Genomic DNA, 17541 nt, shown 5'->3' on the forward strand with positions numbered 1-17541 from the left:
AATTCAAAAAAATAAATAAACAAAATGATAAAATAAATATGATACAAAAATGTGTAATAATCATATTACTAAATAAACAAAAAAGTCAGTAAACATAACAATTTCATTTAAAAATTTGGTTTTTTTTAGAACCAAAAAGGTAACTTAATACACTATTTAATACCGACATCATCAATTTAATTTAAAACATTTCTTAATCAAATAAAATATTATAAAAAAAAGGAAAGGGTCGTTGTCAATAATATAATAATAAAAATTTTAAAAAATCATCTATTAAGCCAACTCCAACTTAACCACAAAACAGCATTTACTGGTACTCCCTCCCACTCAACTCTATATTATACCTCATTTAGCCTATTGTGAATAGTGTCACGGTATTATATATATTGTGCACTGTTCACTTAAAACTTACTTTGTTGCAGCCTAGTTATTTCAACCAAAATCTGAGGAATTCGGATCTTGTACACCCGCCGGCGGTGAGGTAGGGAGAGTTGGTATGGAGTGCTTGTTGGACTCCCACCCCTGTTTCCCGAGAGGGGGCTGTGTTTCCCCAGCGGCCGGCCAGTGGCGGCAGAAAACGAACTCGGGTGGGCGTAGCGCGGTTGGCGTTTTCTTGTGATGAGAGCTTCTCATTCTCTTATAGAAGCCCGCGTCCACGCCGGGCTTGAACTGGAGTTCCTTCAAAAGCACATAAGATGAGTTGAATAGCTTTTGTGTTGTCTTAGTTATTCCCCCTAAGGGGGTCCAGACTGTTCGGAGTAGTGATTGAGTTGTTCCAGGTTGTCTGCTGCGAAAGTCTGGATTGCCTTAGGACATACTTTCCAGACAAGAGTAGCAGAGCCTCAAAAGTTGACTCCAAGCGGCAGCGTCAGAGAAGGACAAAAAAAAAGAGCTTCGCTCGGTGGGCCTTCCTACGCTGACGAATGCCTCCTTTCTCTTCTCTGAAGTCTACAACAAACAAGTGGGAGAGGCAGGATTCGAACCTACGTAGAAAAACTTCAACAGATTTACAGTCTGTCGCTTTTGACCACTCGGCCACTCTCCCCTTCCCGGGCCGACACGGCAAAAGACATTATTTTTTTGTTTCTTATTTTAATATATATCATATATATTTTCTAAAAAATAAATATATTTATATCTTATAGATATTATTTTATTAAAAAATAATATAATAATAAAGAATATATTTTTGTGTATAATTTTTTGTGTTGTGATTGAAATGTAAAAAAATATGGTACTAAAATTCTTTAGTTTTAATGTTGGTGCAACACCATATATAATGCTATGGGTTGGAGATGCCCTTATAAAAAAGAAACAAAATCATTATAACTTATCACAGCTATATAATAAAATCAAATAATATAATAAAGGAAATAATTCATAATTATTTTTAAACTGGTATACAAATTGTATATGTAATGTCCTGAATAGCCAAAATTGCTACACTATGTATTTATAAAGGTGCAGGACTTGCTAGTCAAGTCATTTAATTAAAAATGTGTCACTAACCATGAATGTGTTACGGTTAAAAAGGGTTTTGGTCTCAAATGATACATTTTATATAATTAAATAGTTTTACACATGGGATCCCAAAAAGAAACAGTGTTTAAAAGTCAGTTTACAGAATTTCCAAAATATAGACAACCATCAGCCATTCTAAGGCAAAACAGACATTTCTGGTTCCCCTGTTCTTGCCTTCCCCTCAACCGTGGCGGCTGAGCAGCTGGTCATGTACAATCAGCTCACACAAGTCAGGGTTGATCTAGTTTGCCCTTGCCTTTACCTGCACCACGTAGCACCCGTGAGCCAAGGCCCAGCAAGAAAACATAATATGCATCACAAACAACAATAATAGATAATTAATCCTTTAGGCATAATCAAACACTTAACACTCATATTAACCACATAACATGTACTCAAAATCAAAGATGCAATTAAACGTTAATAACAATCAAGCTACATGATTATCAGGGCCGACAACTTAGGCCGCACCCTCTGTTTACCCCACTGACTCCGGCCCGCTTAAACCGAGCTAAGTGCATAATAAGCTGTCCTCGGCTACCAGTGGCCGAGTCGCGCCCTGTGCGCTAGTGTAACCTTGGCGCTCTTAGGCCGTTGGTTTACTGTTTACATGACATAATATCATCCTTTCAAAGCATACATATTAGGGAACCCTTAGTCCCTTTACAATTACACAACCAGGTGCAGTTTTTTTACCTTTAGTTTCCACGTTCACTGTCTACAAGCGACGTCTCTCGAGCACGATCCGCTTCCCGAGCCCTAGCTTAACACCTAGTCTCAACTAAGGTAATGGATTCACTTAATATTCAAATAAAGGTTTCCGGGTACAATGCTAGCTTCCGGGACATCAAATTCCACCAAGCACGGTGGTGAAATCGATCCCGAGCACCCTAGGTTAGGTTCCCGCGCTTAAAATCCCCAAAAGATAAAAAATGCACCTAAGGGCTGTGGCCCCTGAAACCTAGCCGCGACCCGCCCCTGAAACAGAAACCTAGCCCCTTCAGAAGACAGACACGCGCCGCGACCCTGCCCTGTGGCGCCGCGACGCTCCCCTTCGGCCAATACTCACTAGGTCTACACAGTCTATCAATCACTCTACTAGAAACGAAAGAGTGCGTAGCACCAGAATCAATCAATACTGTAAAAGGAAAGCCAGCACTAAAAAGCTGACCTGTCACTACTGAGGGACTAGCCTCAGCCTCCGCTTGAGTCAAGGTGAATACTCGAGCTGGAGTCAAGCTATCCACCTTTCCCGCTTCACCTTTCTTCACCGCTAGGCAGTCTTTCCTGAGATGCCCCACTGCTCCACAAACAAAACATGCCTTGGCCCGGCACTCACCCAGATGGCGTCTTCTACACCTCGGACACTCTGGATAGGTCCGCCATGTCTCATCGCCACCCTGGCGGCCACCCTGACCACCCCGACCCCTCCTATCAGAACCAGGAGCGGCTGAAGTGTCAGGAGTCTTCCTCTTGAAGTCACTAGGGCCTCCGCCCCTACCTGTCCCAGAATAAGGAGGCACCGCCCTGCGACCCTCACGCCTCACTGCGCTCTCCTTCCATATCTTGTTCTCCGCCTCCTCAGCGGTAAGAGCCCTCTCAACGGCCTGGGCATAAGTTGTTCCTCCAAGTACCGTTGTAATCCTAACATCTCGGGCTATCATAGCATTAAGCCCCCTGACAAAACGATCTTGCCTAGCAGCATCAGTAGGCACAAGATCTGGTGCAAACTTCGCGAGCCTATCAAATTTCAGGACATACTGTGTAACAGTCATACCACCCTGTACCAAACTCACAAACTCATTGACTTTTGCTGCCCTAACAACAATGTTGTAGTACTTCTGGCCAAACAAATCCTTGAAACCTTCCCAAGTCAGTGTAGCAACCTCTCTGGTCTGTGATGCCCCCTCCCACCAAATACGGGCATCCTCCCTCAACATATAAGTGGCACAGGCCACTCTATCCTGTCCCTCAATTCTCATGAAATCCAGAATCACTGTAATCATAGTTAGCCACTGCTTGGCTTTCAACGGATCCGGTCCTCCCTCAAAGACTGGGGGTTGATGCTTCCTCAACCGCTCATATAACGGTTCCCACTTGTTAATAACCTCCCCAGGCTGCACAGCTGGTACCACTGCAGGTGGTAAAGAAGGGGCAGCACTCCCTAATGGAGCCTGCTGTTGCAGAATACGAATCAGTTCATCTTGGCTCTGTAATCGAGCCTGCATCTCAGCCATTAACTGCTGCCAGTTCTCAGGGACTGGCGGAGGTGTCTGGCCCTGGTCATTGCCCCTGGTCCCGGACCCAGTGCCGGCTAGTCGTGAAGATTTCCTTGGACGCATAACTATCCAAGTCAATCTGCAAATATCGACTCGGCGGTCAGACCACAATGACAGGGTAAAAGCTTCTCTACAACTCCACAATAGAACATAATCAATCTCAGGTAACCAACACATATAAGCATCCATGCACCATAAACAATTAGTCATCCATATACTCATTTACATGCACGGTAATGTTAATAAACATGCCTCAATATTTTCACACAGCAGCCAAGGGCCAGGCCCTATCAATATCTCATGCTTCCTAGCAATTCAGTGAATATCACATGCATAGCTCATCATAGGCACATAAGCACACAAGCACACATATACACATTACCAAACCCTAACTTGAGTTTGTCTCCAGCAGCGAATGTACATATCCAGGCTGTCTTCAGGAACCCTTAAACCTAGGACGCTCTGATACCAAGTTGTAACGCCCTGGATAGCCAAGACCATTACACTGTGTACTTATAAAAGTGCAAGACTCACTAATCAAGTCATTAATTAGAAATCGTGTCACTAGACATGTAAGAGCTAAGGTTAAAAAGGTTTTGGTCTCAAAAGACTCATTTAGCATATATAAACTGTAGTAACATGGGATCCTATACAAAAACGAAGTTAAAGAAAGTTTACAGACTCCCGAAAATACATGAGGAACCACTAGCCATACTAAGGCCAAAACAGACAGTCTTCAGGTTCCATGTCCTTGCATAGATCTCAACCGTGGTGGTTGAGCATCTGACTATGTACATTCCGTTCGCTGAGCTCTCCAGTCAGGGCTGATCTAACTTGCCCTTGCCTTTACCTGCACCACGTAGCACCCGTGAGCTAAGGCCCAGCAAGAAAACATCACAGATAACTCAAACAACAACAACAGACAAATAGCTCAGTAAGCATGTATACTCATCAAATATTCCACAACAGATAATCAGCACATACAATTCAATCCAAGACACATACTATCCCATATAACATTTGTTTCACATATTATTCAAGGCCGACGACTTAGGCCGCACCCTCTGTTTAACCCACTGACTCTGGCCCGCTTAAACCAAGCTCAGTGCATATTAAGCTGTCCTCGGATACCAGTGTCTGAGTTGCGCCCTGTGCGCTAGTGAGACCCTTGGCACCCTTAGGCCGTTGGTTCACTAAATGGCTTGCATGGCATAATACCATCTTTTCAAGCATCTACAATAGGGAGCCCTTAGTCCCGTCAGATATATTCAACCAGGTACAGTTTTCTTACCTTTAGTCTGTACGGTTATCGAATTACGAGCAACGCCCCTCAAGCACGATTCTTTCCCGAGCCTAAGCTTTTATCACCTAGTCACAACCAAAGCATAGGGTTTCATAAATAATCAAATATAGGTTTCCCAGTTACAAAACTAACTCCCGAGACTCCTAAGTCCACCAAGCACGGTGGTGAAACTAAACCCGAGCACCCAAGACCACTCTCCCATGCTTAAAACCCTCAAAATCCCAAGTGTGCAACCAAGGGCTGCGGCCCCCAAAGCCTAGCCGCGACCCTTCCTCAAAACAGAGCCCACTCCCTCACTGAAACACACACGCGCCGCGGCCCTTGCCTTGGGCGCCGCGGCACGCCCCCTTGGCCGAACCTCCTTGTCTTCTTTTCATCCTAGGGCCGCAGCGCTCCAGAACAGAGCCGCGGCCCTCCCCTTCGAACCTAGATTTTTCACCATTCTAAAGCTCAAAACCTTACCTTAAACCATCCCAAAACTCCCCAACTCTTAACCAATTAATTCCCAACCTCTTTAACATGATCTAAACAGCATAACTCCCAAGAAAACACAGCCTAACACACTCCAATCTCTTCCTTTCAATTTCTGAAACCCAAATGCTAAAACACACACAAACCAGCCACCAAACTCAATCTAAAACCTCTAAACTTGGAGTTAGAACTCACCTTTGCTGTAGGACCACTTCACCAAGCTGTAGCCAAGCTAGGTCCCCAAGTTCCCTTCTTTAATTCTACCTTAAAACACCAAAGTTGTACTGGTTTCAACACTTAACCAAAAATCCAACTAGAGCACAGAATTCAACCACAGAAAAGATGTTTAGATGCTTACCTTAATCCCTGTTCTAGTGCTTGACAAACCCCTGAGATAGACCTTCAATTCCTCACCTCAAATCCCAGAATTCCAGCTTGTTTCCCCTTTGATTTTCTGTGTTTTCTTCCCTTAGTTTTCCCCTTTGTTTTCCTTAAGCGTGAGAGAGAGAGAACTGAGTCTAAATTAAGTCGGTTTATGTTTTTCTTCTAAAGGCTTCCTTAAGTCTGTCTCACGTGTTATGCTAATCCCGAGGCTCGGGGTGCCAGAACCGTCCCCGAGGCCAAAATGGTAAAATCCCCCATTATTCCCGCCTAGACATCCTAACCTCAAATATATCTCCATATATTTATTTTCATGTCTCGATAACCCAATTCTCTATCCGCTATCTAATAATATCCCCGACTCCTCCAAAGTCATAACTTAAACCCCATTGTGACTTTTCCCGCTATCTGACCCTAGAATCGTCTTGAGTCGTGCTCAACGAACCTGTCCACATAATAATGTGGTTCTCACATCACATATCATACTACCACATAATACAATAAGTTATCATATAAACATTATTAAACACATAATTATTCCAGTAATGCCCTCCTGACACACTAATCAAGGCCCTTAAGCCTTATTAGCGAATTTGGGTTGTTACAGCGGCCCACCCCTTCGTGCCCAGAAAATCCAAAATTTCTAACATCCTAACCTTATTCAAAACCACCCCAAAGCACACTAATACCAAAACCCATTAATCACAAGACTTTTAGCACGATTCTAACAACATAATCCAACAGAAATCCAGCTTAAAAACTCATTAAAACTCCACTTTGATTTTTGAAACCCAGCAACTAGAGAACTCAAAAACCAGTCATGCAAACTTGGAATTTAAGCTCTAAACTACGAGTTGAAGCTTACCTTCTTTGATGGACCACTTCCTTAACAACTTTTGAGTTAAAACCCAAGCTTCTCAGCTTCAATTCAGCCCTTAAACATCAAAACCATGAACACCTTAATATTCAGCCAAAACTCAGAATTCTAACACCCAAAAACAAAACTCAATTCTTACCTTGATCCTGGTTGAGTGTCCCTTAGTTACAACTAAGCTAATCCTTCATAAATTCAGCTCAAACACAGAATTTCCAGTTGAGTTTTCCTTAGATTTTCTGTAGTTTCCTTAAGAGAGAAAAGAAAGAGAAGAGGAGAAGGAGAAGATATGCTAAAGGGTCGGTTGTGTCTTTTGTTCTACTGCTTTCCATTAACTTAGTCTAATCTTAGTCAGTTAAGTCAATCCCGAGGCTCGGGGTACCAGAAACGTCCCAGAGGGCAAAACAGTAAAATTCCCCAATATTTCCGCCTAAGCCTCCTAACCTCAAATATATCTCCATATATTTATTTCCACAACCCGATAGTCTAAATAACCATCCGATACCTGAAATTCCCCTGACTTGCCCAAAGTCAAATATTAAACCTCGTTGTGACTTTCCCGCTAACTGACTCCCTAAAATCACCTCAAGTCGCACGCTGCAGACTTACCCACATAATAACGTGGTTCTCACAAATATATCATTTAACCACAATTACATTCATATAATCATTCAGGCATGCTTGTCATATAATCATGCATTAAATCAGTAAACTCACACATAAACCAATTATGTCCTCCCGACGCACTAATCAGGGCCCTTAAGCCATAACAATAATTTTGAGTCGTTATAGTATATTAAAAAAGTAATAATGTTTATGCTTTTATAAGAAGTAATAATCTTTATGTTTATATGTATATATTTTAATATTAAACATTATTGTAATATTAAATATTAAGGGACAATTTTATTTTATTTTTTATAATTTCATAATGAAAAAATTATTTTTTAAGCCTATATTTCTTTTTGAATCATAATTCTACTACTATAGTGGGTGAACATTTCCCATTTGTTCGTTTGAAGTCACATTTCAAGTCTATAGTTTCCACATTATCGAGTTTCTAATTAATAATTTATATAACACTGCTATTATATAAATTTAAATCTTTTTGAACATTCTGTTTTGTTCCATTACTTGTTTGGACAAATTTTTTTTTAGACTATATTTTGTCAAAATGGTTCAAATAGACCTCTAAACTCAATTTTTGTTCAATTTTTTTGAACTAAAATTACAAATAATGCACCAAACTAACAATTTAGAACAAAAATATAATTATTCTGCCTAACAAGTATATTGTTATATTCAATTTTTTCTTTATCAAAATTGAATTTAGAAGTCTATTTGAAATATTTTACAAAATATATGGTCTAAAAAGTAATTTTTCAAAACACAAAATCTAAAAATTAATTTGTCAAAACGTAGAATTCAAACAAATAATGAGACAAAAAGAGACTACAAAAAAGTATAAATACTATTTTAATCCTACAATTTGGTACACACGGTTGAATACATCATTGTTATCTTTTATTTATTTTTTGAAAATGGATACATCATTATTTTGTAGGCCTATCTTTCTTTAATAAAAATAGAATTAGCTTTTATTCTCCTTGAGTCTTTGTTCTTAAATTGAGCATCTTTCTTTTACATAAGAGATTATTAGACATTAAGGTAAAATTAAAAAAAAATATATATTATACATATATATATTATTCTCATTATACCAATTTAAGCTTTTAGTATATAGATTTTTCAATTACTTTGGCTGTAGGATAGCTTGCACAATAACTTGCTCTGAAATGTTTAGCAAGGAGAGGAACAATGATTCACTACCCTCTCTCTATGCATGTACATTCATTCCATATTATGCATAAAACCCATTGGTGTTTCAAATTCAAACACAAAAACTTATTGAAACTTTTCCAGAAATGTTGAACAAGACACCTGTGAGCTTGATTCTTTTTATAAATTTTCTGCCAAAGTCCTTCGAATCTTTCCCAATCTGATTTCATCCCCACGTCTAGCTACATCTGATGTATGAATCCATAGCCATGTTTCACTGCCTATGTAGACAGTATGTGTTGTAAATTGACTGTATTAGCATCCTATTATCAACTACTAAATGGTTATCTTTTTCTGCATATTGTAATCCCGTCTCCAATTGGCACCTAAGAATTAAAATTCAGATGTTTAAAGTTGTGAATCAAATCGGAAGAGTATTCAAAATGTGTTGATATGTATAAAATTATAGTACTCACCATGCTAATGCTTACACGCGAGTCCTCCATGAGGCTTTTATTGAAACTCCTAATGCTGGCAGTCTTGGCATCATTCACCTGCTCATATACATGTATAGTTTAATCATGACTTATCTCAAAAGCAGAAATTTACAGTACACGGTTATTTACCATTGGATCAGCAACTTTTCCATGCCAAAGGACATTGTCAATCACAATGACGCCGCCTACTCTTATCTGTATCAACAAATCAATAACATCCTTCCCTAAACACCATATGATATAACACCCAAAAAAGGAAGAGCAGAAAGAAGCAATATAGATGATGAGGTACCAGAAAATTACTAACTAATGAAAAACAAGGATGACATTACAAAAGAAAAGGAAGGAAGTCAAGAATGGAAATCTCAAAGTTTCAATATATTATCAAAGCAAATGCAAAGACCGAGAGGTGGTAGCATAAGGATTGACAATCCAAAGGATGCAATGAGTTGGTATATTAAGAACATAAATAGAATTAATTACTACCCTTGTATCATTACCTAAAACACACAGGAATAGAAATACATGTTACCGATCAAAAAGATTTTATTATGGTATTACCAGTTGCAACAATAATTCGTAGTATTCCTGATTCATTCTTTTTTCAGCATCAACAAATGCAAAGTCATAACTGCAAAAAGAAGAAAGCATGTCAGCATTAGTCCGCAACTCTCATGCCTTGTACATTATTAAGATTCATTAACAATCACAATGAATCACATGAGAGATGAAAACATAAAGAAATTAGTATGAAAAAGTCATGTGCAGGGAAGAAGAAAAGAATTTGTAAAAATAAAAAATAGAAAGATTATTTGCAAAGGAACGTAGTCAATGAGCACACTAGATTCTCACATAATGTGAAAACATGATTGGTGAATGATGGGAAACTAATACTGTCTTACTGTAAACTTGGCAGCATTTTAATACAAGAATCTGGTTTTCTGGTTCATAGAAACAGAGAAATACGACACAGAAAGCCATAGCAGAACATGTAACATGTGCTCAATGTTGTTCTATAGCAATTACCTGCATGCTTCACCACTTAAAATCAATGATTTTAGGATATCTGCTGCAAGTCCATGTTTAACTTGCACCTATTACCAAATAGTTGTGTCAAATTCAGTTACATATTAGCTGGAGAGACAGCAGCACATAAGTATGTTCATGTAACTGTGGGATTACAAACGTATACAGCAGGGTGAAACTAGCCTATTCTAATTTTTATAAATGATAAGCAAGTTTAGTTTTTTCACATTCAAAATAAGTCAAACATGGTGGCAAAGGCAAGATCATATGCATTTTGAGAAATCCAGATGGTGGTTTTCAACCCCCTGATTATCAGCGCGCAGATATTGATTCATTTCTATGTGCATAGTCATCAGCAACAACCAACTGTATTGTAAATGATCAAGTACCATAAAGGAGAAGAGTTATACCTTATGTGAAACATTGGCACGACCATAATACTTTTTTGCTACTTCAAGACATCTAGCATCTCTTTCACAAGCAACTAAGAGGCCTGAGTCAGGTAAGGCTAATGCTATGGCCAATGATGAATAACCCTGACAAAATCAACTAATTAATTGCTTAGGTACTGTTTTACTACTTATCAGATTAGCTTACCAGCAATATCATCTTCGAGCAAGAAATAAATAAGTATGAAAATTGTTTTCATGAGACTAGTATGCAAACACATAGAAGTAACGAGGCAGACAAGCATAAAGAATGAGGATTATTCAACAAAACAATCATGCAAAATTTATTATGTCAAACCAATTTCACAGCGAGATACACACATAGAAGAGCAAAAGAATGTGTTAAGCACTAATATTCCTTGTATTGAACTACTTAAAATTCCAACTATATTCACTTGAAATTACAATTTCATCATTGCAAAATGCAAAACCTAAATACTATCATGAGTTAGCATGTTTTTTATTTTGAGGAAAAGTAGAAGGAGATTGGTCAGACCAATAATGTAGTTAAAGTTTTGTAAAGCAGAACATACAGTGTAAACACCAAGTTCAATACACCGTTCTGCACCAAGAATCTGCACGAGCATTGCAAGTAGTTGAGCCTGGTCTGGGGACACCTATCAAAAGAAAGTCCAAGACTGTTAGACCCAGAAATAGCGTACAACATTAATTTAATAACATACATACAAATTTTAGGCACAAACATTAATGATATACAAATATAGATATAAAGCTTCTTTAATTTTTTAGCAAGTAAGCCTTACTGTCTGGAAATTAGAGATAACGAACAATGATATTACTAAAAGGTCAATGTTAAAACTAACAGAACTTAAAGAGCTAAATAATAATGTAAGAGACATCTACATAAGAATTATGCTTGTCCCAAATAATTTTCAAATGAGATTGTATTGCAATCCTGGCCATCTCAAAACCAGCTTACCTGTTCTCCTTTTCTGTTTTTTTAATGCATATATATAGACACACACACATATGCCTTGTTTAAAATAATAAAAGGAAGTCACAAATCAGTAGTCATACCTGCATTTGACTACCACGCATAGACGCGGTCTCTTCCCGGAGTTGCCTTAGAATCTGAAATGCAGCCTCTGTTGAACAATTAAACAAGGACAGGAAAAATATAGAAAAAGAAACATGAAGAACTATATATCCAGAGAAAGATTTTTGTCTAAAATGGGAGTGTTATTTCATATTATTACCTCTGGTTCTCGAACGTTGCTGAGGATGTAATCATAAAGGCGAGGAGTAATACTAATAATCTGTTTATTGCCATACTTTTCATCGTCAGCAACCACGAATGCATTGGTAGAGCAGCTTCTTATTATCCTGTTTGACTTATTGGCTACAAAGGCATTAAAGGTAACAACTGCTGTGGATAACGGTTTGTTGGGTCTTCTTAAAAAAACCACATTCGTACAGGATAACACAGACAAACGTTGAAGCCCGACACTACAGGTCGCCATTCATAGATCAGAGATAAGTTCAACAGAGCAGCTGACTGCAATGTAGGACAACATTTTAAGTTTAATTATGCATGTATAAATATGTACGATCTAATTCACAAACTAAAATTTAAAATAAAGTAGGTAGGAATGCCATTGTTTTGCTTTGAGTTTTTCTCGTAGGAATTTCGTCAAACATGTGGTCGGCATTAAACATATGACAAAAAATAGAGCGACAGCATTCAGAGCACAAAACAAGTCAACAAATTGGTTAGTCCTTTGAGTAATAGAGCATCAAAATTGAAGCTAACGAAACGTACGTAGAGAATTTCCGGTGTTAGACGAAGAAAAGAACCAACTTGAAAATGCCGATGCCCAATGCCAAGGGCCAAGGAAATGACAGCCGAACACTGAAAAAACGGATACTCAAAAGGACTGGGCCGGCTCGGGTCGGGCCTTTATAAAAAATAAAAGAAATTGACAAAAGGTTTTAAAAAAAATACTAAAAATATGTAATATGTAAAAAGTTATAAAATATGGATAGGCATAATCGTAAATATGATTTTTTTTGTAAACAAAGTTCACAAATTTGTAACAATACAGTTTTTTTGTAACTAAAATTTACAAATTTGTAATTAAAATTTACAAGTTTGTAACCATATGTTATAATTTTATAAACAACATTTACAGACTAACTAAAAAATTGTAACATGCGATTACAAAACTGTAACAAACTGTTACTCGTATTTTTTTAATTTTTGTAAAATTTCATATTTTTCAAATTTTTTTGAAATTTGCAGTGCTAGGTGTAATTTTTCCTAAAAAAATACACATAGTTTCTATATTTATAGGGAAAATAATAATTATACAAAATATGTTAAGTTTTGAAAAAAAAAAGTTTAAAATGTGGTAATTCCATAGAATATAAAAAATAGATTACCATAATCATAAATACACAAAACTCTCTCTCACCTCTCTTTTCTCTCCCTCATGATATCTCTCTCTCTTTTCTCCTTCCTTCATCTATCCTCTCCCATAAAAAATATTTTGATAGTCCAGTTACTGCGGATAAAATGTTGATTGAAGAAGATAAAAAATAAAATAAAAGAAAAATAAATGAGAATAAAAAGTATGGTGATGAATGTCTCAGATTTTTTTCTTCAAAGAATTATGTAAAAAAAATATTTTATAAAATATGAATGATAAAAAATAATACAAATAGATTAAAATTATAAAAATAATCTAAAAACATATCAAAACTAACTACTAAAAATATATAAAAACTAAAATTTAGTATACAAATAAAATTTTATAAATATATGGGAAAAAAACTCCCATAAATGTAAGCCAAAAAAATATGCCATAAAAAAACTTTTTTTTTTTTTAAAGAAATGATTTCTCATTACCAAGGCAACTGCCAAAGAAGAGCACAGCTCAAATACAATACGGAAGTCCTGGCCACCAAATCATAGCAACATCTAAAGTTAGAGCAAGCTTTGCCAAATTATGAGCTAAAGAATTGGCAGTCCTATTACAGTGGGAAAAGCTAATAACATCAATGCTATTACAAAGAGAGAGACAATCCAAAATAACAATACCAAATTCTGCAACCAAGGGTGTTTTACTTGAGAGAGCTTGACAAACTCTCTTGCAGTCCGTTTCAACCTCCACATGGTGGTAACCCAGCCGAGAACAAAGAAGAAGCCCTTGTAGGACTGCCATTGCTTCAGCTACAGGGGCAGACATCGAGGAAGAGAAAGGAACAGCAGCAGACGCAAGGGAAGAACCACTAGAGTCATGGACAACAGCACCACACCCAATCTTCATACCCACCGCGTCAAGGCTGGCATCGCAGTTAAGTTTGACTCTGCCCATCAATGGAGGCCGCCACGGAATAGCCGCCGGGATCGAATTTGGCCCCCTGCCCAACTTAACTTCACGCACAGGCGGCCCATTGGCATCAAAATACCGCTGGTAAAAATCAAGGGACCAACCCAGGATGCCTTCATCGTTGAGAACCTGATTGTCATGGATAATCTTATTTCTTCGATACCAAATCCTCCAAAGAAGAACTAGGAACTTCTCCATATCTCGTTTATTCAACAACAGACCACAGTGACGAAGGAAAACATAGAAGTCTCCATCAGGAGGAAAGTCCAAAGTTACATCAACATAAAAGTTGCCAGTGATAGATTTCAGATTGCGACAGCCCCAAAGTGCATGGAACGTAGTTTCGGGGCCTTCATTACAAACCGGGCAGCAAGGAGAGGCAGGGATGCCATGCTTAATCAGATTGGTCATGGTAGGGATCCAATGCAAGCTCGCCCTCCAAGCAAAGTGTTTCACTTTCGGAGGAAGGGTCAAGGCCCATAATTCTTTCCACCAAGATGACTGGTCTTCGGACCCCGAAACCTGCCCACGACCCAAGCAACGAATAGCATTCCAGTACCCACTTTTGACTGTATATTCACCAGACACATTATAATGCCAAATAAAATGGTCCTTGCGCGGAAGTAAAGGCAACGAAATTGAGAGAATCGCACGAGCCTCCCCTTCATCAAAGAGATTATAAATAAGGTTCTTATTCCAAATACCACCATCCATTATATGATCCTGAACCGAATTGTAAAGATTGTGCCCAAAGAAGGAGTGAGAGCGAGAAGCGTCTTTTTTAGGGATCCACACATCAGAGATTAGATTGATGGATCTCCCATCGCCAACAAGCCATCGCCCCCCTTTAACAAACAACTCACGACCCCAAAGGATACTTTTCCACAGATAAGATCCACGATATGTGTCCTTAGCCCCAAGAAAACCCCCATGAGGATAATACACGCCTTTCATAACACGAGCCGCAAGAGAACTAGGAAAGTTGTATAACCGCCAAGCCTGTTTGGCAAGGAGGGCTTTATTAAACACAAAGAGGTCTCGAAAGCCCATACCACTGTCCGTCTTATGCCAACAGAGGCGCTCCCATGTGCACCAATGCATTTTCCTAGCATTATGGTCACCACCCCACCAAAAACGAGCACAAAGCCGATGAATTTCCTCAATCAACTTAACTGGCAACCTAAACAAATTCATTGCATAAGTAGGAATAGCCTAAATGATAGACTTGAGAAGCACTTCTTTACCACCCGCAGAGAATTGTTTAGACTTCCACCCAAAAAGCTTGTTCCAAACACGATCTCTGATGGATTGGAACAAGCTAGACTTACTATGACCAGCAAAACATGGGAGTCCCAGGTATTTATCATGACAAGGCACCCTAGGGACGCCCAAAGCACTAGCCAAATACTCCTCCTCAGCAACAGGAATCCTTGGAGAAAAACAGACAGCTGATTTACAAAGATTCACAAGTTGACCCGAAGCTTGTTCATACCAACCCAAAACCTCTTTGAACCTCTCGCAACTATGACGAGAAGCTTCAAGAAAGAAGAAACTGTCATCCACAAATAATAAGTGGGAGACCACTGGGCCACCCCTCCCACATGGTAGACCCCGGATCCCACCCCTCAAACATTCACTTTTAATAATAGCGGAAAGACCTTCCGCACAAATAAGAAACAAGAATGGAGAGAGAGGGTCACCTTGTCGAATACCACGAGATGGAACAATGTTACCCACAAGCTTACCATTAACATTGACTGAATACTTAACAGTGGAAATGCAATGGCGGACCAAGCGAACCCAATCCGAATGGAAACCCAACTTCAGAAGCATCCCACAAATAAAGTCCCACTCCACCCGATCGTAAGCCTTAGCCATATCGGCTTTCAGAGCTAGGAAGCCTTTTTTCCCCTTCTTGTGCCGCTTAATCAATAATCTTATACACCACGTTACATAAACTAATGGGCCTATAGTCTATAGTTAACTTAGGTTCCTTATTTTTTGGAATGAGACAAATAGAAGTTCCCTTCACACTGTCCAAAGAATCACGCCCAGCAAGAAACTCAAGAGAAACACGACACACATCAGGCCCGATAGAATCCCAAAACTTTTGGTAGAACCCGGCACCCATACCATCCATCCCCGGGCTTTTATAAGGATTCATCTGAAAAAGAGCATGCTTCACATCATCATTAGAAAAAGGACGCATAAGTTGAGCATTCATGAGAGGCGATACCTTATTCGGAACCAGATCAAGAACACGATTCATACAGTCCGTCGTAGGGGAGTCCGAAGTGAACAACGAAGTAAAATAATCAATGAACTGACCTTCAACAGTAGGAGGATCCATAATCCAAAGACCTGAATGACATAATATACCTGGAATAGCATTTTTCTTCTTCCGACTCGACGCAGCTTTATGAAAGTAGGAGGTATTTTTATCCCCCACTTTTAGCCAAGAAGTTTTAGCACGGGACGCCCAATATTTTTCATCTTTATAAACCAAAGTATCCAACTCCTTCTCTACAATTTGATATTTTTTCCAAGAGGTCTCATTATTAAAGTTCTCCAAAGAAGAAAGCATCATTTTCTTATTTTTTATGGCCTTCTTAGTACGCTTAAAGACATTATGATTCCAGGAGGATAACTTCTCAGCCACCTTATTCAAACGGCCAGCGATATCGGACATATCGAAGGCCTCTGAGGAGCCCCACTCTTGGGAAATAATTTCACCACAACCCTCTTCTTTGGCCCAAGCCATCTCAAAAAAGAAGCGTCGCTTCAAACAAAGATTATCACTATGCAAACTATCAGGATGAAAGGAGGTGAGCAAGGGCCTATGATCTGAACCCCAAAAGGCCAAATGAGTCACCTTCGAACTTGGGAATAAGTCAAGCCAACGCTGGTTACAGAGCATCCGGTCTAGACGTTCCCGAATCAACCCTTGGTCCCCATTACGTTTAAACCAAGTGAAGGGAGAACCAACATACCCCAAATCGACAAGATTTGTTTTTGCAAGGGCATTCCGAAAGTTATCCATGAAGTGCTGAGGTCTGGCAAGCCCTCCTTCTTTCTCATAAGGGAAGAGAATTTCATTAAGATCACCACCACACAACCAAGGCCAACTATACCCATCCGCCAACCGCCCAAAAAACTTCCAAAAGTTCTTACGAAGAGATTGATCGGGTTGACCATAGATACCCGTGAACCTCCATTTCAAGCCATCATGAGAGGAAATCAATACATCAATATGGAAACGAGAGAATTCAAGTAAATCAACATCAACACCTGCTACCCAAAATAAACATAGACCACCACTACGACCCACTTTATCCACCACTAACTTACCAACGAACCCGAGCTTAACACGAACGATCTCCAAAAACGAGTGAGTACACAACGTTTCCGACAGAAAAACAATATCCGGACGAAACTCAACCACATGGGACCGTAAAATATGAAACGTTCGGTCGTTCCCGATACCCCGAACGTTCCACACTAAGGAATTCATAACGCTCGGTGGTCCTGAGTTCCAGGAACCACCGCAACAGTCAAATTAAGCTCTTCCCGTCCAACCACCACCGGTAAAGACGGAGAAGAAAGATGCCCAT

The 17541-nt window shown here is 39.1% G+C and overlaps 1 protein-coding gene and 1 non-coding gene across 3 annotated transcripts; both read right to left on the reverse strand.

Annotated features, from left to right (window-relative positions):
• Positions 1-962: 962 nt before the first annotated feature.
• TRNAY-GUA (transfer RNA tyrosine (anticodon GUA)) lies at positions 963-1045 on the reverse strand. The gene has a single exon. It is a non-coding gene; the product is annotated as a tRNA-Tyr (tRNA).
• A 7499-nt stretch (positions 1046-8544) lies between these two features.
• On the reverse strand, positions 8545-12485 carry LOC133796823 (uncharacterized). 2 transcript variants are annotated; one of them, XM_062234491.1, is made up of 10 exons: positions 12361-12485; positions 11798-12096; positions 11619-11672; positions 11114-11197; positions 10542-10667; positions 10132-10199; positions 9667-9736; positions 9235-9300; positions 9085-9162; positions 8545-8994 (listed from the first exon to the last, which is right to left on the reverse strand). In XM_062234491.1, exons 2-10 carry the CDS (start codon positions 12059-12061, stop codon positions 8953-8955), a joined length of 852 nt encoding a protein of 283 aa, XP_062090475.1. In that variant the 5' UTR covers positions 12062-12096; positions 12361-12485; the 3' UTR covers positions 8545-8952. The 2 variants fall into 2 exon arrangements, with proteins under 2 accessions (XP_062090475.1, XP_062090477.1); XM_062234493.1 differs by lacking the exon at positions 12361-12485 and having other exon boundaries at positions 11619-11686; positions 11798-11927.
• Between the last annotated feature and the right edge of the window lie 5056 nt (positions 12486-17541).

Source organism: Humulus lupulus, chromosome 8 (genome assembly GCF_963169125.1).
Source record: "Humulus lupulus chromosome 8, drHumLupu1.1, whole genome shotgun sequence".
NCBI lineage: Eukaryota > Viridiplantae > Streptophyta > Magnoliopsida > Rosales > Cannabaceae > Humulus > Humulus lupulus.